General features: G+C 38.4%; 1 protein-coding gene across 1 annotated transcript in view; it reads left to right on the top strand.

The window, feature by feature from the left end:
* Window positions 1-13,769: 13,769 nt before the first annotated feature.
* The window catches only part of WASL (WASP like actin nucleation promoting factor), a 66,717-nt gene continuing 58,406 nt past the window's right edge, over window positions 13,770-22,080 (top strand). Inside the window, 1 exon segment of the mRNA NM_001135325.1 lies at window positions 13,770-14,214. Coding sequence (NP_001128797.1) covers window positions 14,098-14,214 — 117 coding nt within the window. The 5' untranslated portion in view covers window positions 13,770-14,097.

Below are 22,080 nucleotides of genomic sequence, written 5' to 3'. Positions count from 1 at the left end.
ATCAATCAGCACCCTGTCAAAACGGACCAATCAGCTCTCTGTAAAACAGACCAATCGGCTCTCTGTAAAATGGACCAATCAGCAGGATGTGGATGGGGCCAGATAAGAGAATAAAAGCAGGCTGCCTGAGCCAGCAGTGGCAACCTGCTCAGGTCCCCTTCCACAGTGTGAAAGCTTTGTTCTTTTGCTCTTTGCAATAAATCTTGCTACTGCTCACTCTTTGGGTCCACACTTCCTTTATGAGCTGTAACACTCACCGCGAAGGTCTGCAGCTTCACTCCTGAAGCCAACTAGACGACGAACCCACCAAAAGGAAGGAAGAAACTGTGAACACATCGGAACATCAGAAGGAACAAACTCCAGACACGCCGCCTTTAAGAACTGTAACACTCACCGCGAGGGTCCGTGGCTTCATTCTTGAAGTCAGTGAGACCAAGAACCCACCAATTCCGGACACAATATTGCAAACAATGAGGAGCCTCTGAAGAATTTTTAGGAGAGAGAGTAATAACATGATCAGATTCTCACTTGCATGCTGGCAATGATGTGCTGGATGAATTGTGAGAATAAAACCGGCGAGAGAAGTGAGGTGGTGAAGGATGCTTGATTTAGGGCACAGGCAGAAGAGATGAAAAGGAAGTGGTGGTGGAGGGCTAATAGGAGATAAAATTGACGGGAGGTGGTGACTGAAGATTAGAGAGCAGGAACAATGTGAGCAATAGGAGGACAAGATGGTTTTTGAGGTTTCTAATTGGAAAAGAGAGTGTGGTGGTATTAATCACTAAGATAGGAAACACAGAGAAGATTTTGAACAAAGATCATGAGTACAGATGTGTACACAATGACTTTGAGGAACTTATCAGTTGTAGCTATAGTCCACGCCTCAGAAGAGAGGTTTGGAGAAATACCTGGGAATCACAAAGAGCGCAATAAAAGCTCTCGACATTAATAGTGTCTGTCACTGTTAAAGACATAGGCTCTGCTATCAAAAGACTCAGATTGGAGTTGCCTGTCTCATTCACCTGGTGCAAGTTTTCTAAATCTGAAACGTGCTGTTAATAATATCTCTTATAAACCACTAAAGAATTAAATGGAAATGTATCTAAAGCATTCAACATGTGCTTTAGATGTTTAGGTGTCAGGCATGTAGTAAGTGCTCGGTAATGCTACCTTATATTATTCTGATGAATCGGATTAGAAAATTAAAATTCACCTGGCCGGGTGCGGTGGCTCACGCCTGTAATCCCAGCACTTTGGGAGGCCGAGGCAGGCACATCACGAGGTCAAGAGATTGAGACCATCCTGGCTAACATGGTGAAACCCCATCTCCAGTAAAAATACAAAAAATTAGCCGGGCGTGGTGGCAGGCGCCTGTAGTCGCAGCTACTGGGGAGGCTGAGGCAGGAGAATGGGGTGAACCTGGGAGGCGGAGCTTGCAGTGAGCGAAAATCGCACCACTGCGCTCAAGCCTGGGCAACAGAGCGAGACTCCGTCTCAAAAAAAAAAAAAAAAGAGAGAGAATTAAAATTCACCTATTCACTAAATCTTCTGGGGACCCCTACTGTATTCAAGGCCAAATAAACGAGGCAAAATGATAGAACTCTGGGTGGAATTAATATTTAAGATGCAGAGCCATAGAGAACGGCAAATCAGTGATCATATAAGCAGAATAGAGACACCCTACATAGGACCGATAGACACCATATTGATTGATGGTAGAGAGCTTGCAAAGAAGAAAATGTACAATTCACATTTAGTTATGTGACAAAAATGTCACATTAAATATTAAATGTCACTCACAATATTAAAATATTGGGGATGGAAACAAGCTCACATTGCTTGATGAGTGAAAGAGAAATGAAAAAAGGTAGACAATGGGTATAGATTACTCTTTTTAGAAGGTTGTCTGTGAAGAGGAAAGATACGAATTAGTAACAGTCAGGGTATTTACTTATTCAAATTGATTATTTTAATGAAGGTAGTTTTTATTTTAATTTGAGAGATATCTGAACATATTTATACATTAACCAGAAAGAGCCAATGGAGAAAACAAAACGACGTATATAGGCAAGAAGGTGACTCAGAATCGCTGATGGAGCAAAAGGAAACAAGGAAATGTAGAGCGCAGCAAAGCAGAAGGCCTTAGGAAGAGCGAAGTGCTTCACTCAGTGAGTACAGAGATGCCAGACCTAATGGGTGCTTGAGTTACCTTTATTGCCACTTGAAGAATTCCGAGGCTATCAAAGAATTACTGAATTCCACGTTGAGAGAGTGCTAACTACATTAGGATACAGAATACTATGACCATCTGGGAAATAACTGAAAATCAATTCACCACTGGGAATGAACAGGAACTGGTGGCATGTGCAGCTTCAGGCACTATGGAAAGTTCTGGTTCAGAAGGCAGATCTTTGCATTGGGGGAGATGATGATCTTAACAGTGGTCACCATAAGGGAGCTCAACATGAAATAACAGTGTTTACAGTCAGGGCATGGAGGAATTGGAATTACTTGGAAATCTGGGAAATCAGCATCAGAAAAGTCCTTCACCTGTTAGAGCTGGAAGAGGAGATCTATCCTCTTAGACCAATATTTTATAGGCACAAAAACCCTTAACAGATTATCAACAATTGGAATTCAGCAATATTTAAAAAGGGATAATATATCATGATCAACTGGAGTTTATCCCAGGAATGCAAGCCTGTTTCGACATTTAAAAATCAGTGTAATTCCAGGAACAGAAAACCAAACACCGCATGTTCTCACTCATAAGTGGGAGTTGAAAAATGAGAACATATGGGCACAGGGAGGGGAACATCACACACTGGGGCCTGTGGGGGGTGGTGGGGGACAAGGGGAGGGATAGCATTAGAAGTACCTAATGTAGACAACGGGTTGATGGGTGCAGCAAACCACCATGGGACATGTATACCTGTATAACAAACCTGCACTTCTGCACGTGTATCCCAGAACTTAAAGTATAATAAAAATAAAAATAAAAATCAGTATAATTCACTGTATCAACAGACTAAACAGGAGACAAAATATGAGCTTATTTAACATAAACAGAAAAAGCATTTGACAAAATTTATGAGGAAAACCTCTCAGGAAGATGGGATAGAAAAGAACTTCCTCAATTTAATAAATGGCATCTAGCATCATATTTAATGATCACAGATCAAATAAGTAGAAAACAGAAAACCATAAAGAACATCAATGATACCAAAAGAAGTTTCTGTAAAAAGGCCAATAAATTAATAGTAAAACAAAACAAAACAATTGTTTGCTTCCCCTAAAATATTAAGAAAATAGTTTTTAATGCATGCAATGTGATTGAATATGCTCCGTAATTTTTGAAAATTTGGCTTAACACTTTTTAACATGGGATCCAAAGGTTTTGCTATAAGGTGAGTTTTATCTATACTATATTTTAGTGGCCATAACTGAAAAGGACACTTTACAAAAAACATGAAGATACACCCACCTGGGAGAAATACACCTGAGTTTGCTTAGTTGAGCATAATACTTATGTTTTTCAATTGTATTCACCTGTTATAAATTTGTTAAAATTTTGATAGTAACTTTCTTGCAAACTGAGAAGTATTTCATTCCCATATTTTCAGCAAATAAGAAAACACCAAAATTTTTTTACTTGGAAAAATTTTAAACAGGTTTAAAGATTGTTTTTAAGTTTAGAAATATATGTTTTTACAGGTGACATATTTTATCATTTTGAACTTTAAAGTCACATAATGATGGACAAGATTCCAAATGACTGTTTTCAAAACATGCTTTAGACAATGTAAGTTTATTTTGAGAAGTAGTTACTTTCTCACTCATGGTTAAAAATCTTGAAGCCACATAGTAAATGTGTGCTTTCTTTTTCTTTTTTTCAAAAATATCTACTAACAGTGATTTCTTGTCACTGGAAAGATCAGCACACTTGAACAGTTGTCTGTTTTGTTTTAAAAAAAGTAACATCCTAAGTTTAATGATTCTTATAAGAAATTTACACAAAGATAGACTGTATGTCTTTGTTATAAATTATTTTCATGGTCATCTCCTATGTCATTACAAAGTATTTAAGATACTTTAATTCATAAATTATTAGTTTAGCAACCCTGGATCAAATCATGAGTTTCACTTTTGGCTGTCTCAGTCCTATAACTATCAGAGATATATTTTTTTCAGAATTATCATAAAATATCCCTGTAGCAGGCTATCCTCAGAGGCAACATTCATTCATTCTTACTGGTTAATTTATCTAATGCTATCTCACAATTCTTGAATTCCTCACCCTTATATTATTGGATGGCAAAAACTATGCAGTTACCTAAAGCAAGGGTTGGCAAACTTTTTCTGTAAATGGCCAGATAATAAACATTTGAGGCTTTGCAGGTCATAAGGTTTCTGGTACAACTACTCAACTCTGCTGTTGTAGCATGAAAGCAGTCACAGACAATACTAAAAGAATGGTCATGGCTGTGTCCCCCACAAAAAGCTCTATTTACAAAAGCAGGCAACAGGATAGGTGGAGTGTAGTTTGCTGATCCTGGCCATAAAGCTTTCTAGAACCTCAGAAGTTTCTAGATCCTAATAACCAGAGGCAGTAATGTAATTGTCTGATGCTAGTTTCCCATCTTGGAATATAAATGAGAGTTTCACCACCTCTTGCTCCAGTATAGCCAGGTAAACAGTGCCAAATGACCCAGTTTTCTGAAAGATCTGTTGCCTGTAACCACCTTCATGGTACAAATTTTAGAATACCTAGGGTTTCTAGTTCAGAATCACCTAGAGTTCTTGTAAATAACAGAATCTGACCCAGGCTAGCTAAAGCAAAAGGGAATTTATGGGAAGGATATTGTGTGCCTCACAGGTCAGCTCATTTTTTAAGCAGAGGGCAATTTTCCTAGACCATCTTCCTATTCCACTTGATATCAGACTAGCTCATTGTACAAAATAACATCATGCTGAAATGACCTGTAGAGCAGGAAGTTGCAAGTACACTATGTCCTTGGTCACATAAATGAATGCTGGGGGATAGAAATGCCATGAAATATAGGAGCCTGATACCTCAGGGGTGTTTCTGGGGGTCGTTATTCTAAGGCATGCAAAAATATGTCCTTCAAAATGAAGGACATGTTGCTATTCCTTTCGTGCCTTTCCAGCAAGAACAAGGCTTGGTGGGCCTCTCTGGATGATAATGACAATAAGGCACAGTTGAGTGCCTTGTTTCAATCACATTGTCCAATGATCACAATGCTGCTATCTCTCAATGGAACTGAGAGCAAAAGAAGACTCTCTAGTAAGTTCAGGCTGAGGTGAGGTAGTCTGTGAATTGTCCCTTATGACACAATAAATCCAAGGATGCTTGGAGAGCCTGAGGAAGATTGGGATGTTGTATGGACTTGCATTAAAACAGGAAATTGAGACAGGGTAACACGTTTTCCTTCTGTGTGTCAGAACATTATAATGTGCATGCATATAGATACCATCATTATGTGGGAACTGAGTCAACATACCAAGTCAGCCCTGATGCTTGTTATAGCTTTCCTCTTTCATCAGTTCAAAGCTCCAGTCCAACAGAACATATAATAAACACACAATAGCCTCAGTATGAAGAGGATCAAGATGAAAGAAAAGTGCCAATATTCAATTATATCTTCCTAAAACGAGGAAAAAATTGAATGTGAGAAAGCGAATATGTAATTTAATTTTTAAACTGATTCTAAGTAAAGATATTGAGCTGAATGACTCCCTAAACTAGGAATGAGGAACTTATTCTAATGTGACCATCGACTCTAAGTTGCTTGCATGGTCAATGTGTTTCCTCCTCTATTAAAAAACAAAACAAAAAAATCAATGAATACTACTAACTTCCAGCCACAGGGAATTGAGAATCATGACTGATGTAACAACTATCAAGTACTATGCAATCCAGTTTTGAATATAAATGACAAATATTAGATCAATAATTCCATGAAACCACAGTCACCAATTACCCTTCCTTCCTGCTCTGAGGTAACTAAAAGCAGGATTTTTATGTTCTGGGGATTGTATTCTTACCAATCCCTGTTTCAATAGAGTAGGCTTATGATAAGGCTTATATATTCATTTGCATACCACCAAAAAAGGATTTGTAATAGTAAAAAAGCATGAAATTGTTTATATTCCCTTATGCACTGCCTTTTACCCATTGCTTTTTAAAATGCAAGATTTTTTTTAAATCCAAAATACATGGGATTGATTATAAAATTTTGAGCTGAAAAGGACCTTAGCAATCATTAAGTCATTCCTTTCCTTTTACAAATGAGTAAAGAGAAGCATGATGAAGTTGAGCGATTTTAGTAAGATAACATGGCTAGTTACTATCAGAACTCAGATTAGAAAAGCTATAGCTAATAAATAACTGCTTGCCCTTGCAGCTATTTTGCCAGGTGTGAACAATGAAGACATTCCACCTACAGACTCTATCCTATCTAGGTCTTAAACTGACAAGAATAAATCCCAGTGGTTCATTACAAGTTCCATCCCCTCAAAAGAATATGATTCAAACATAGTTTGTGTAATGCCATAAGCCTTATATGCTTGGGAAAGGGTGGAAGATGGCTGGTGGGGGTGGTAAATTTCATCCCCTGGAGGTCGTCTTGAAGGTCTACTTATTGGAATCACCAGGAGGGCTTCTTCAAACATAGACTGATGAGTCCTATCCCCAGAGTTTCAGGTTCAGTGGGTCAAGAGTGGGGCCTGAGAATGTGCATTTCTAACACGTGATGCTAATGCTGCTATGAGAACTGCTGGCCAGTCTCCCCCAGTCCATTGGGATGCCAGCCTACTTTTTGTCCTGGTTATTTTCACTTTAGTTTCCAATGCTCCTGGATACTAAGCTTGCTTCCATATGCTTCCAGAGTTGCGTACTAAGACCAAGTGAAGCCTTGACTTAGTGTTTTTGCAGTCACTTCATGCTAACAACTATTATTCCCCCAAATCCCTAAAATATAACACACATTTCTTTTCTCAGACTAGGCCCCTGGACACCTGAGCTCACTCAGGAGGAAAAAATAAAAAAATCACTTTATCCTCTGGACTTGAATTAGGTTGCTAGGTCATCTCAAATGGAGGTCATTCCTTTCTATTGCTGTTGTCACAAGCCCTGCTCCTGCTCCCATTAGGTTGTGTGCAGTTTCTTATGTATTGTGTTTTCTCTCCAGGTGCTCTCAGAATACCACATGCTTAGTACTGTGTGGAAGAGTTTGGGCAAGACTGTGGTTTCTGTTTATTTGATCTCAGATCCTGTGTAACTATCTTTGTACCTGATAAAAATTCATATGTTTTTATTTGAATCAAAGGTGGTCATTTGATCTACAAATATACGTTGAATAATGTATAGGTTCAATGTTAAGACTAAAAAGATACAAAGATGAATAAGACATGATACCAGCTCTTAGAGAACTTTGAGGCTAATGTAGGAGACAAACATTTAAAAAGTAATTATAATTTACAAATGAAAAGCCTGCATATCACTGACTTTGACAATTTATTATATCAAAATGACTTACTTCAATTTTCTTTAATGAATCAGCTAAAAAACTATTTATAGATAAATGATATCAACGTGTATGAACATATAGTACTAACCCATTCAACCATTACCAACTTTCTAAGGACAAGTAACCTAGTTAATGTGGGGGAAAAACACAGTTCTTATTAAAGACTTTGTATGGAGGCAAAAATAAATAAAGACTGTTTACTTCCTAGATACAGAGTTTTACAATTTTATTACGTATGTAATATGCATGTAATTCAGTACACAAAAATGCTATCATCTTGATAAAATTAGAAAGCATTAATATTTCATATTATTGCTTTTTCTTACCAAAGACCCTCTCCCCAGTCATCAAACATCCTGAAGTTCCAACTGTCCCCAGTTGAATTCACTAGCTGCTGAGTACCTTTTGAATACTTTTTCTGTGTTCATGGAATTTCTGACCTTATGAATCTGCAGACCCTTAACAATGAGCCTGAAATCTCCAGCTCTTTTGCAGCTAGGGTACAGGTATGTGACCTTTCCCTCATCAGACACATGCATGGGCAACTGTGATTTGAAAACACATAAAGTGAAGAAGCATGTGGCATAGGGCAGCAAGGGTGGCAGCAGAAACACTCTGCTTTTAGAATCTCAGAAGAGATTCTAGTTTCCAATTCCCAATGTTAGCAGTAAATCTACAGTATCTCTGCCCAGAGATGACAACACTCAAGGGCTCACTGGAGTAGTTCCACAGTGAAACTTGGGTGTGGTTTCTAATTGTATAGAGTGAGTCAGAAGATCTGACATTTGACCAACAGGCATTCCAGAAAGAAAAAAGAAAAAAAATTAAGGGGAAGAAAAATATGAAAATAACAAAAGAAAAATTTCCAGCACTAAAAGACATGAGTTTTTGGATAAAAAGGGCCTTTGGAATACCCAGTACAATAAATGTAAAAGTATTCCACTATGGTACATCACCAACTTTCAGAATTCCATAAACAAACAGAAGATTCTAAAAACTTTTACAGGTCATAAAGAATCATATACAAAAGGTCAGAATCAGAATAACTTCAGATTTCAACAGCAATGTTGAAAGTTCGAAATCAATAAAATAACACCTTCAAATTGAAAACTGGTATTCAACCTGAAATTTTCTACCCTGTTAAACTAATCAACCAAGAGTGAGATTAGAATAAAACTATCAGCTATGCAAGGTCTCAAAATTTTACTATCTATGCACTTTTTCTTAGAAAGCCACTAAAGGATATACACTATCAAAACAAGGGAGTACATCAAGATGGATGACATAGGTTCCAAGAAACAGAGGGTCTAATACAGAAAGATAAAGGGAAATCCCAGGATAGCAACTCAATAAAATTCCAGACAATAGCCATGTAGCAACAGTACAGATTAATATGGGATGATGGATGGCTTGGGAGACAGGTCTTTGATTAAAATTAGTGAGTCTAATAGATTCCTGATACACTTGATTATGTGGAAAATAATATGAGGGAGGACTTTATAGTTGTTAATATAGAAGAAATAAAAGAAATAAAATTTAAGCAAATTATTGAGGGGGGAAAATCCAACAAAGTTAAAGTGGTACAAGAATGTAACTTCTGTTTTATGCTGTTTCAAGTTTTGTACTACTATTTGACTTTTTAAATTATGTGCATTTATCATTTGTATAAAAATAAAAATTGATTTTAAAAACATTATGCAGTAGCAGAGACCATATCCTTGACCCCAATAATTTCAATGTGGTAATTGGGACATGTGGCATCTTCAAATTTTCCCAAGTATCCAAACTGCCTACTCATTTATAATGTAGATTGACCTTGAGAACATACAATAAAGAAATCAATGTTGTTCCTCTCTCATTTGGAATAATAATAAGCCATTGAATATTCATTAAAGTTAAAGAGCAGCCAGAAAACCAGTGAGCAGCATCCTGGGAACTATAACATACTTAGCTCTTCAAATCATTTCTTGATTACAGGTAAGTACTAGGTATTTGGAGACTAGGACATATAATGGTAGTAACTATCACTGGTAATTTTGTAGCATGAATAAGTGTTCAATTTTCCACTAACTTCAATAAGAAATCAGAATGATTTGTAAATAAACTATTTATTCCTAAAAAAAGAAAGCCCCAAAGAGGTTTGTAGTTAAAATGAATTTAAAAAGGAGAGGCAGAAAAAAAAAATGCTGTGCTAGCTTACTTTTCAGAATTTAGTTGATGAAAGAGAAAACAATTAACATTTAACTTGGGATAACATGTACTAGAATAAATTCTTGTAAGCATCGCTATATGCAACATTTACATAAAAATGTGCAGATATTTTACAAGACGAACATTTTAAACACATGACATTTCTGGAGGTTGCATGGGAGAAGTAGCAGTCATTGCTCCTGCACTTTTTCTGCAAATCTAGATTTGTAGTATTCAGATTTGCTGTTGTTCTGTCTCTATAAAATCAGTTCTGCCATAGCCAAGCAGAAATTATGGCTACAATGGCTGCTGAATGTCGTGTGCTTTCAGCCACCTTTATATTCCCCCACAGTAAAGGGTGTCACTACATTTTAAATGATTAACATTAGCAAGGGGAATAACGTGTTTCAGAGGACTTGTAACAGTACATAAACGACATTTGTAAAGAAGAAAAATATATAACAAAGAACCATAACAAGAGAAGCTTGCAAAGTACCCATAAGGATAACAGCAGGAATGTATCTGAAAATATGCCCTCATTTCCATAATAAGCTACCCTAATGTTTTCTGTTAAAATGAGGGCTTTACCTTAAAAGATCATACCAAAGAAAGAAAGAAGAAAATGAAGTACTAGAATAGATGCTAGTTGAGGTAAGGCAAGTCAAATGGAAGAAATTAAATATAAGAATTGCCTTTTTTTTGTTATATTCATATACACCTTAATAAAGCTTTTTTTCACAGCCCTCTCCCACTATTTCCTGTCTTCAAAACAGTTTGGTGGTCTACAAGCTCTGAAAGCTGGTATTTCTAGCACATGCATTTTATATGTATATTAAGATTAAACCCCTAGTCTTCTTTACTGAGCTTACAAACTTCAAGATACTCTGTTGAAGGGAAACAGAATGCTTATGTCCTGGATAAAATCCAATCTCTCAAACTGGGTAAAAAAATTTGAGATAAGGAAATAACTTGCCAAAGAAAACAGAGAGAAAAGATGTCTTGTGTTCTGCCAAACAGAGGATATGCTATCAAGAATGAAAGAAAGGACTTGCTAAAACTTTTGAAACAAAAACAGCCAGTATTGCTTGGTCTCAGGATGAGTATGGAAAAATAGAATCCTTTATGTATGGTAAGGAGGGAATCCCCAAATATTGCTTGTTCACAGGCTTAAATGAGTAAGGAAGTCGTATTTCCAGCGAAATGTTCATGCTTACATTTTCCACATCAAGAGTTGGAAAAAGCCCAGAGAAAAACAAAAATGACAATGGAGGGTAGAAGACAAGAACTTAAATTGCAATTTTGTGGACAAAGGACTATATTAAAAATTTGGAGAAAAATTAAAGAAAGGTTGGACCTGAGGAAAAAAGTCTACTGTGGTCAAAATTTTCCATCTCCAAGTCTAAAGAAAACAGAACAAGGGCAAATAGTAAAAAGAAAATTGCATTTAGATAAGTCATAAAATTTCCTGAAAGAAAAGAAAATCAATAAAACAATAGATAGTCTAGGCTAGTAAGAGGTTGTGAAATGACTGGAACTCAATAATTCTCAGAATGAGATAGATTCTTCAACGCAGCTACTGTCCATTCACCTATCATCTTATGGCCTTTTTTTTTGTTTTTTTCACAGCCCTCTCCCACTACTCTTTCCTGTCTTCAAAATAGTTTGGTGGTCTACAAGTTCTAAAAGCTGGTATTTCTAACATAAAATTTGCTAATCTTTCAGTTTTTATTAAATTAGAAGCTAACAGGATTCTATCTCTGGATTTACAGTTTTAAAAAGTTTTATTTTGGCATACTGGGATATATGTAGCCTATTTGACATAATATATGGCCTAATCAGAAATTCTGCTATCAAGTTCTTCACTATATTTTTGAAAAATTATGTACAATTGTATATTTGAAGGACAGTTTTTGAAGAGTCAGGATTAGAACAAAGGTAAGAATACATATATTAAGTCTTGATCCCTTAGCTCAGGGAAAGCAGAAAAGACCATAGGCAAGGACTGTCAATGGCCGACAACTAATACTTGAGTAACCACTACGTATCAGGTACTTTACATGTGATACCTTTTTTTAATGTCTTATAATTTTAGTTTAAAAAAATTTTAATACACAATAATTGTACATATTTATGGGGGTACATAGTGATGTTGCAATACATATAACGTACAGTGATTAGATCAGGGAATTAGCATATCTATCATCTCAAAAACTTATGTCTTTGTTTTTGGAACATGCAATATCCTTCTTCTAGCTATTTAAAACTATACAGTATTGTTAACTATAGTCATCCTACAGTGCTACAGAACACTAGAACTTATACCTCCTATCTAGTTGTAATTTTGTATTTTACAACTTTGAAGTAGGTGTAATTATTCCTATTTAGACTATACCTGTATGAAACAAATTATTTTCTTTTTACACATGAGGAAACAGACGCAGAGAAGTAACTTGTCCAAAGTCTATAGGGTTGTAGGACCCATAACAAGAACTACAACTTGGGCCTATCTGAATCTTATACTTCTGGTACTATAGTTGTTCACAGGTTTGAAAAGAAGAGCTTTAATTTCTATTATTTCTCAAGAATTTGTAATGCTTTCTCTTGTCACTGTGCTTTCAACTTAGAGGAGTTGCAGTTTTGATAAAAGACAAACTGATTTAGCTTCTAGGTTTGTTAAATATGTAATTCAGAGGCAACTCCAGGCTTACATTTCTATTACTGCTTTCTAAATCTAATTATTTTATAAATAGTCCTGTTGCTTTAATTCACTTTTTACCCTAACATTATTAATCAAGTTTAACTTTGAAATCTCCATATTTTATGTGAGAACTCCCAAGGCTATCCACTCTTATTTTCCTTTGTAAATTTATTGTTGCTCAGACTATTTCATTAAGGGCAGCTTTAATTTTAATATTTTATAATATTTTCAAAGTGCATGATAATGGTTTATCAGTCTGGTTGGTACATCAGAGATTTCTATTGGGAGCTATCAGAGATGTTAACATCCAACAATTTTACCAAAGTGTAATTGTTATAGATGTCTTAAGTTTAACACACAACTTTTTTGTTTATTGAAATTAAGCAATTAGCAGACATGAATTTATGCAACAAAAATATGTTTAATGTGGAGAACAGTGAGATGCATATTTGATAATTCACTGCAGTCTGCATCATCATCTCTATATTCCAAAATTTCGTCTTCAGCCGTTTAGTATTTAACTTACAGAACAAAGGGGGTTATCTTAGATAACTTTTAATATCCTGGGGTATTTTCCAATTCACGATACAGGGAGCAAAACAATGTGTCCAGGCCCTTAGAAGAAAATACTTTGAATTTAAATGTGACACATACATTAAACCCACGTGACACGCCAGGCAGGCGGTGGAAGTCAAGTGCATTTGTTTTTGTTTCATCCATCAGGGCGATCTCGATCTCTTTCATAATTCTGGGAGAGGCCTGTTTGTTCCTCTACTTCCACAGCTGAAGTTTGGGACAAAGTTTGAGAAAATCCCAGGCACCTGCGGCTCCTATCGAAGCCGGCGAGGAGCACAGGGGAGAGCGTCTCTTCCCAGTTTTCAGTCTTCAGATCGCAGGCCTCTCGGACCCGCAGAGCGAGCTTCACGCTGCAGCGCCTGAGAAATAAGAGCTATTCCAAGGAGGGGCCCTGGGTCCTCACTGACGCTTCGCAAAGGTGTGCGTCCGCCCAGGGAAGGCCGGCGGCGCAGCGACGGCGAGGAGTCTCCATCCATCTTCTCTTCAAGCAGCAGTAGCTGGGTCCGGGTACCCAACCGACGAACCGAGACGCCAGAGGCCAGAGTACGAAGTTGGAAGCCTGCGCCCCAAGCCAACCGGGATTCCACTTAGCTCCGCGCGGTCCGCGCCTCGGCCGGAAGGGGGCGTGGCTTTGGGCCGGCGCCGCGACGCCCGCTGCCGAGTGGGGGGGTTCCTCCCGGGCCCCAGCCGCGCGTTTCCGGCGCGCTCCCCCGCGCCCTCCGTCCTGTGGTCTCGCCCGCCCCCGCTGCCATGTTGGATTGTGCGGCAGCCGCCGCCGCTGCGGGAGGGTTGGGGGAGGAGTTGGGAGTTTAGCGCAGTCGCCGGAGTGCGAGGACAACGACCATCCGGCCCTAGCCTGGCCGGGCGGGAGCCTGGAGCTTCCCTTTCTCAGCGCGGCCCGAAGGTGGCTCGCCGTCAGCGCCTGCTTTCCTCGACCTCGTCCTCCTCCCCGCTCCGGAGGAGCTGCGAGATGTGGCGCCTCTGACTCCGCTTCTCCCCGCCCCTGTCACCGAGAGGGGGAACGAGCTCTCGCCCACTCGCCGGAGGAGACGGCCCTGGACTCCCAACCCCGCCGGCGAAACCATGAGCTCCGTCCAGCAGCAGCCGCCGCCGCCGCGGAGGGTCACCAACGTGGGGTCCCTGCTGCTCACCCCGCAGGAGAACGAGTCCCTCTTCACCTTCCTCGGCAAGAAATGTGTGGTCAGTGGACGAGACCCGCGTCGCCACCCGTGACATTACCTCACGGGCCCAGGCTTGGGGGCCGGGAAGTGGGAGTGGGGAAGGAGGCGGGAGCGGCGCGGGGAGGGTCCCCCTGTCGGCCAGGCCTCCCGCCAGCCCCGGCCCCGGCCCTTCGTCGGCGCCCTCGCCGTGCTCTCAGGGTGCGGGCAGTGGCGGTCGGGCGCCGCCTCCCCGAGCCGCTGGAGAACAAGGGAGTGTCACCTCCGCAGGCCTGTCCTCCAGCCTGGCCGGGCCTCGGTCCGCGCCCTTGCTGCTGGTTAAAACTTTACTCTTAGGCCACAAGGGGATTTTCTTGCAAGAGCCGCTTGGTCCCAGAATCTGGGCCCTTGTTCTAGCCCTCGCTTCACCTCCTACTGCTTGATCTGGGGGTACCTTCCTTAACAATGCCAGGCTTGAGGAGTGGATAGGTCGGGGAAGGAAGGTGCTTTTTAATCTCCCATTAGGATTCCGGGAGGGAATGAAGTCGAGTGCAAGAGCCTGGGCTCTCTTCGGATTAGAGAGGGTACAAGAAATGTTACTGCTCTTCGTTAAAGAGAAACAAGATTTATTTCTCCAGCAACCTTGCCTAGGCCTGGTTTCTACTCTCCTTCCCACTGATTTTTTTTTCCCCCATTGGTGGGAGGGGGTGCTGCTCTCCCCGCAGCCATGCGCAGGGAAACCTCAATCTCTGGTAGTTCTTGGCTTTTGGGGCCGAGAATGATTCTTAGTTTGGTGCTGTGTGGCCAATTCCAACCCCAGATGGCCGGTTGGGAGCGAGCAGTTCTGCTGTGGGAAGGGGAATGTGTGTTGTTGACGGAAGCATTCATTACATTGGCTGCTGGCAATTCTGGGGGTGGGGAGGTTCTGCTCTGTGGTGTAGGCCTTGTCGGGATCATACTGCGGTGACTGGGTTGAAGCGTGGTTTATTGAAATACTGGCTGGATCCCTTTCTCTCCACTTTGTTTGCTAGCACCTGCAGAGTATGTGCCACTGGAACCCAGAAAACACGGAAATTTCAACAGAGCAATACCATTTTATAATTCCTTAAGTAATATTAGGTATGCCAAACCTGATTTCACCTGCTTCTTTAAGAAGTTAGGATTAGACAATTTCTGGAAAGTTATTGGATTAATTGTTAACGTCATAGGAGTCCACCCTTTGTATCTTGTGCCATCCGGTTGGAGATTGAATCGTTCCATTCAATTTCAGATGTGTTTCATATTTCGGAATTTAGACCTTAGAGAACATTGAGTTTCCTGATTAGAAGGATGAAACAAGAGGAGTGGCTCAAAACGAGAATTTTGGGTAACAACTTTAAGCCCCTCCCCATTCACACACTTTTTTCAACAAATGAGAAAACTGATCCAGTGAGCCCAAGTCATAACAGCAATTTAATAATGTAACCAGAACTAGAAAACCAGGACTCCTCACACCTAGTCCTGTCCCATTGTACTTTCCACTACATCATGTTGTTTTAGAAGGGTATTTTTTTTCTTGTTACTGATTTATTTCTAAAAGTGATGTTAAAGAAATAACCACTTTACCTTTTTCACCAAGAACTAATTAAAATACGAGGTTCTTAAAGCACCACCAATGTTTGCATATGTTCAGTTTAGGAAAATCCCCAGCACTTTGAATGTTACTTACCTCCAATGAAAAAAAATTCAGTTGCTGGTTTAGTAGATTAGCTATGTAACCTGTATCAAAAAGGAAGTAGTTGTACTGTGTTCTACATACCAGACACATTAACTTTAGGCAGAAAGGACATTACATTTATACACAAGTATACTAATTGTTCTGTGCTTACCTGTAGTTTTACTGGTTTCGAAAAATGACAGATGGGGAAAAATACTGTGATAGAGAAAAATGATGTTGCACATTGGTTAGTGTAAGTGGATTGCTGAATAGGCTGTCAGTATTCAGTGCTTAATTTCTTTATGCCATCTTTTATTAATCAACTTTACCTTTTGAATTTGTCATTTAAAAACCACACTTTCAGTTGTCTGCTTTTGTGGGATGAAGTCGTTGCAAATACTAATTTCAATATTTGAAGTCCCTAGTTAATAGATAGTGAAATAAGAGTGATATTTTAATTTTTGAAACAATCTTTTCCTCCGTTTGCTGATTATTCAGGTTATTTTTGTCGTTTAAAACATTACTGAAATATATTGTCTCATAATAAATCCAGCAATAAGATTTACAGGTCAGACCAAATGTGTTAGGCAGAAGTATACTCAGAGCTCTACCTAAGAATTCAAGAAATGAAACAGAAGCAGTTATAGTCGGAGCTCTGGAGGAGCTTCATTTCTTCTTTCATTCAGCAAACATGTATTGAATAAATGTTGAGGTCAAAATCTGGAAGGGCTGTTACTTGTCCTCAGAGAGCTTACTAGGTCTAAAAAGGGAAACGTGTAAACTGATAAATAAGTCAGTGCTTCAGAGTGATGTGTAAGAGGCTGCTTTTCACAGTAGAAAATGCCTTGGCTTTGTAACAGCAAATATGGGTTCAAACTGGGGTTACTTTGGACAAGTTTCTTAAGCTTCCTATCCTAGATTTGGTTTTCTCATCTGTAAAACGAGGGTACTATCTCATGGGGTAGTTGCGTGGATTAAGACTGTGTATAAATATATGGAAACTATTTTTATAAAGGTTTAGGGGATTAAAGGAGAGAATGGTGGGAGAGAGGATGAGTAAAAGCTTTTTAAAATGGATAACTGATTATTTATATTTAAACAGGTACTCCCTAGGCGAATGAGAGGTATGAAACAGCTTGAAAAGTTAGGAGACCTACTAATAAGTTTGTTAGGTTTGTTAGGGACCAAGGAGGGCTTCTGCTTGGGCTCTCAGATTTAGGTATGTATTGGAATCATTGTGGAGATTATGAGAAATGCATATGCCTAGGCCCAATTCCTAGATATTACTCAGAATCACTGGATCTGAGGTGAAGCTTGGACATGTCTATTTTTAGCAAGCTTGACAGAAAATTCTAAAGTATATCACAGTTTGAAAACCGCTGCTGAAGTCCACGTTGTCTGATAGGATAATCCTTGAGCACATTGGAAGTCTTAATAGATTTTTCTTCAATTTTTGGTCTATATTTTGCAAATTGAAGCTAAGTTAAACCAAATTCTTTTAGTACAGCATTTCTCTGATCGCTTAAGATACCAGTGTACATTTCACAACTAAGAAGGAGATACAGTTCGGGAAGTATTGCACTATTTAATGGGGACTCACAAGATCATATTTGACTTAGAAAATTTTCAGGGGAAAGGTGGAGGCGGTATAGAAGGTGGATTGAGGATTGTGAGGGAAAGACAAGGGAAATCAGATAGTTGATTTATAGTATTGCAGGTGAAATATGATGAGGGCCTGAATTAAGAGAGTATTTTGGGAATTCAAGAACAATTAAAGTTTCCAGCAGAAATTAGTCCCAGTTATATATAGAAGGTGAGGGAAGGGAGTTTCAATAAAGGCAGGCATTATAACCACCAGCAGAAACAGTACACAGAAACATATTTTTATTCTCATTCGCTGCAAATATGCCTAAATGTTAATGAGACTCTGGATTGGTGATTGGCTTAATGGAGGAGCCATCATCAGTAAATCTTTTGTTTTACCACAGTTTCTAAAAATTCATTTTGTGGAAATTGAGATTTCATTGTAATACATAAATACATGATATGTACTTTTACATAAATAGTTCTGATGCCATTCATTAGCTGGTAGTATTATGAAGGGAGAACAATTTAAGAAGGCTATAAACAAGATTACTAGGTCTTGTTTTGTAGTTAGATCTGTTGCCTTTCATGAAGTGTGATTCAGTTAATTTTATGTAAAGAGTATGTGCAATTTTGCTAAGTGAAGTTCAACATATATAGTCCTGAATACGTGAGAAACTAAGGATTAGGAAAAAATAAAACATTAAACTACATCTCTACAGCCATGTCTGGTTTATATGGATTGGGGTTGATAATGTTATTGAGCATTATCTTTCCCTGCCATACTCACCTGGTTTGTTTTTTCAAGATTTAGTGATACTTAAGCCATTTTTATTAATCAACCTCAATCTTTATTTCCTTTAACTCCTCAGCACTTGTTTTAACTTGCTTATTTTCTTTAGTTTTTTGTTTCCTCACTATATATAATTCTTGGAGATAGACTTTATCCTAGGTAATCTTCTATAATTTTTATAACTTCTAGCACACAGATCAGTGAATACTTATTGATTGATTGAATAATTATAATTGCTCCCTTGTTTATTTTTTAGGAGCTCATTCTGCATTTCTCATTGCTTGATAAGGTTGTTAAGCCCTTCAGTTTCTAATGCACATGGTATCTGGACTTTAGTCTTCATTTATTAAGTGACTGAAATGGTTTAGTTCTGCTGCTAAACTAATATAGGTGGTAACGGTTGTCTAACAGTAGTTTGTTTGTGTTCTAAATCAGACGTTTTGGGTAGGGATTCTTAGGTAGGCAAAGAGGGAAGGATATGCTTAGAGGGATCATTGTATTGATGATGGCCTGAGTAAGGCACTGCTGGTGGAAAGTTTAGGCTGGGAATGTATTTCACCTTGAGTAGTAAGGAAAGATAGAAGTTAAAATTCACTGGATTTGGAATATACAAAGATGAGAAGATACTTTTGTCTAGTATAGAGGAAAAAGATGAGCACAAAAATGTATGTGATGCAGCGTAGCTATAAGCACAAGAAGAGATTCAGAAAAGTCCAACAGGGTTGGGTTATGAATTTTGCTTCTGGTTATTCTTAGCTCTATATCTATAATACAGGGAAATTTCTTAACTAGTCTCAGCCTTTATGTCTAGATTTGTAAAATGGGCTTAGTCAAGGATTTCAAAGAGTAATACAATCATTATGGAAAATACTTAGAGTCCATGACACAAAGTATTCTGGGAGTTTAGAGGAGCATATGAAAGAAAGTTGTTATGAATACTATTCAGTGCTCAGTTTACATTTCCTGTTACTGGCAGGGAGGATTTAGAGTAAAATTTTCAACTCTATATTGTATTTGTTTTGACTTAGGTAAATTAACAATTTTAAAGTCAGTTAATTATAGGTGTGTAAATTAAAAGTTAAGGAGCAGCTTGAATGTATCTCTTTGGGGAGTGTCTGGGCAGCCTGAGCCTCCCTGGCTGCTAATTGAAGAGGAAGAAAGGGGTCCTGATGAAAAAGTTAGGAGTTCCTGAATTTTAGTCCATGCTCTGCTACCATACATTGTGAATGTGACAAGAATTTTTTTTTTTTTTTTTTTTTGAGACAGAGTCTTGCTTTGTCGCCCAGGCGGGAGTGCAGTGGCACGATCTCGGCTCACTGCAACCTCCGCCTCCCAGGTTCAAGTTATTCTCCTCCCTCAGTCTCCCAAGTAGCTGGAACTACAGGCATGTGCTACTACCCCTGGCTAATTTTTGTATTTTTAGTACAGGGTTTCACCATGCTGGCCAGGCTGGTCTCGAACTCCTGACCTCAGGTGATCTGTCCGCTTTAACCTCCCAAAGTGCTGGGATTACAGGTGTGAGCCACCGTGCCTGGCCGTTTCTCCCTTCCTGAACTTCACTTTTCTAATTTGAAAATGAGGGGTTGGACAAGATAACTCCACAGTCTTTTCAGCTTTAATGCTTAATCAGTTTAACTATTCTAGATGCCAGGGACTCTAGCAGGGAAAGAACAGGCCTAATGTTAACTCTAGCATATATGTGTTTTGCACAGCAGAGACTAATATAGCATATATCTACGCAGAAGGTAGATAATCCTGAATTATTTCATTGAAAATTCCCATTTTTAATTCACCTTTTTCTAAGCATTGTAATTTAATAGGCATTTCACTTTTAAAACAGCAGAGTGAACAGAATAAAAAGGCATTAGTAATAGAATTACCAACTCTTAGCTAACTTAGAATTATTATTTGTAATTATAATGTATTTTTGGGTTATTAGAAACTGCTTTTTTGGTTAAGATGGAATTATTTTTAAGAATTTCTCTTTTGTTAACCAATTCCATCTAGAATCCTAATTCTGGATGAAATTGTATTAGTGATATGATAGGTGTTACATGTTACTGCTTATTTTCCAATATTAAAAAAATCGGTTTTTAGTTTCAGTGGTAGACTTAATAGTTATAGTGAATTGACTTGGTTATTTTAGAGACTGATTCAAAATTGAGGTTACTGTGGGGATTCATTCGTGTGATTAAAATAATCTTGGTTTTCTTAATTTTTTTTTTAATGTACTGAACAACATGCTGAAATTATGGCTTATTGTATTAGTGAATTTTGTATTCCTGAAACAGCATACCAAGAGACACTAGAACCTTTGACAGAACTTTTCTGAAACCCAAATGAATGCCAAAATTAGGCATCCTTTTAAGATGCAAAGGGCTGGGTTTTATCTTTTACTGTCTTTCTTGCTTATTCAACTTCTGTTCTTGCTGTGCTCTGGATATTAGAAAGCACAGCTCTTGAGGGAAAGATGTGACTGGGCCCTTTGAACAGTGTCTCCTTCACCAAGTTCTGCCAGTCACTCTTTGGCCATCTCTCTGTTGTGGACAGTTGTAGGGATTTTATTTAAAATATACTATTTTTTTAAAAAGTTATCTTTTAATGTAAAAATTGTATCTGTGAGTAATATCAAATTGTACAGTCTAGAAATAAAGTCTTGATTAGAGAGCAGGTTTGATTAGGACATTCAAGATTCCTCATAACATATAGAATTGGAGCTACTTAAGCGTTGGCCAAAGTACAGAGGAGCCGGGTTCTACTTGTTTTGCTGCTGAGCCACTCCTACCACGTATATCAGTATGCTAGTCTTCTATAGTAAGATTTTGAAAAAGTCTTTATAAAAACTGGTAAGAGCAAAACTTTCCTAAGGAAATGCATGCTTGTAGTAATCTCATGTATTTCACTTTTTCCCATATTCTATAGATATTTTAAATAAATAATATTAATGGAAGTATAATGGTAGCCCATTCTAGTTTTGAGTAGAAAAACAGATTTTAAAAGAGCAGATAAGGGTTGAACGTTGTTATAATTTATTCTGTCTGGAAGTCAGCTTTGTTAATAGAGTTCACTCTTACTCTAAAGGTTCTAGAAACAAAAGTTTATACATTCATAGTCGCAGTAATAGGATATACATTGTTAACTATAAATATAATTCTTATAGGTCACCTAGCATCGTTGATGGATTCTTGGAAACTGTGACTTTAGGTGAAACAACACATAATGAAACCAGTTTTACCATAGGATAATTGATATAAACAAGAGCTAAGTTTCTGTAGCATATATCACCAAACTTCTAAATAAAGACAAAAACACTTCTAATATTAATTAATGAAATAAATGTGAGCTGTAATACATTTAAGAAAGAGTAATAAAAACAAGATAATTATTTACCCAGTTACTTCACTTCAGTCTCAGGTGGCTGGAGCTTATCCTGGCAGCTCAGGGTACAAGGCAAGAACCAACCCTGGACAGGATATCATCCCATCGCAGGGTGCACTCATACCTACACCTACACCTCACTCGCACACTTGTTCATCCTGGGATAATGTAGACACACCAGTGAACCTAACGTGCACATTTTTGGGATGTGGGAGGAAATCCAGATATCCAGAGAACCCAGTAGACATGGGGAGTACCTGCAAACTCCACACAGACAGTGGCCCCAGCTGGGAAATGATTTTCTTTTCTCATCAAAGTTAATAATGGGCTGGATGTGGTGGTTCACACCTTTAATTGCAGCGCTTTGGGAGGCTGAGACAGGAAGATCACTTGAGGCCAGGAGTTTGAGACCAGCGTGGACAACATAGACCTAATCTCTACAAGAAAAAGTAGCTGGT

The sequence above is a fragment of the Pongo abelii genome, chromosome 6 (assembly GCF_028885655.2).
Source record: "Pongo abelii isolate AG06213 chromosome 6, NHGRI_mPonAbe1-v2.0_pri, whole genome shotgun sequence".
In the NCBI taxonomy this organism is placed as follows: domain Eukaryota; kingdom Metazoa; phylum Chordata; class Mammalia; order Primates; family Hominidae; genus Pongo; species Pongo abelii.
The sequence above is the reverse complement of the archived record's forward strand: the minus strand, read 5'-3'. Positions and strand labels throughout refer to the sequence as shown.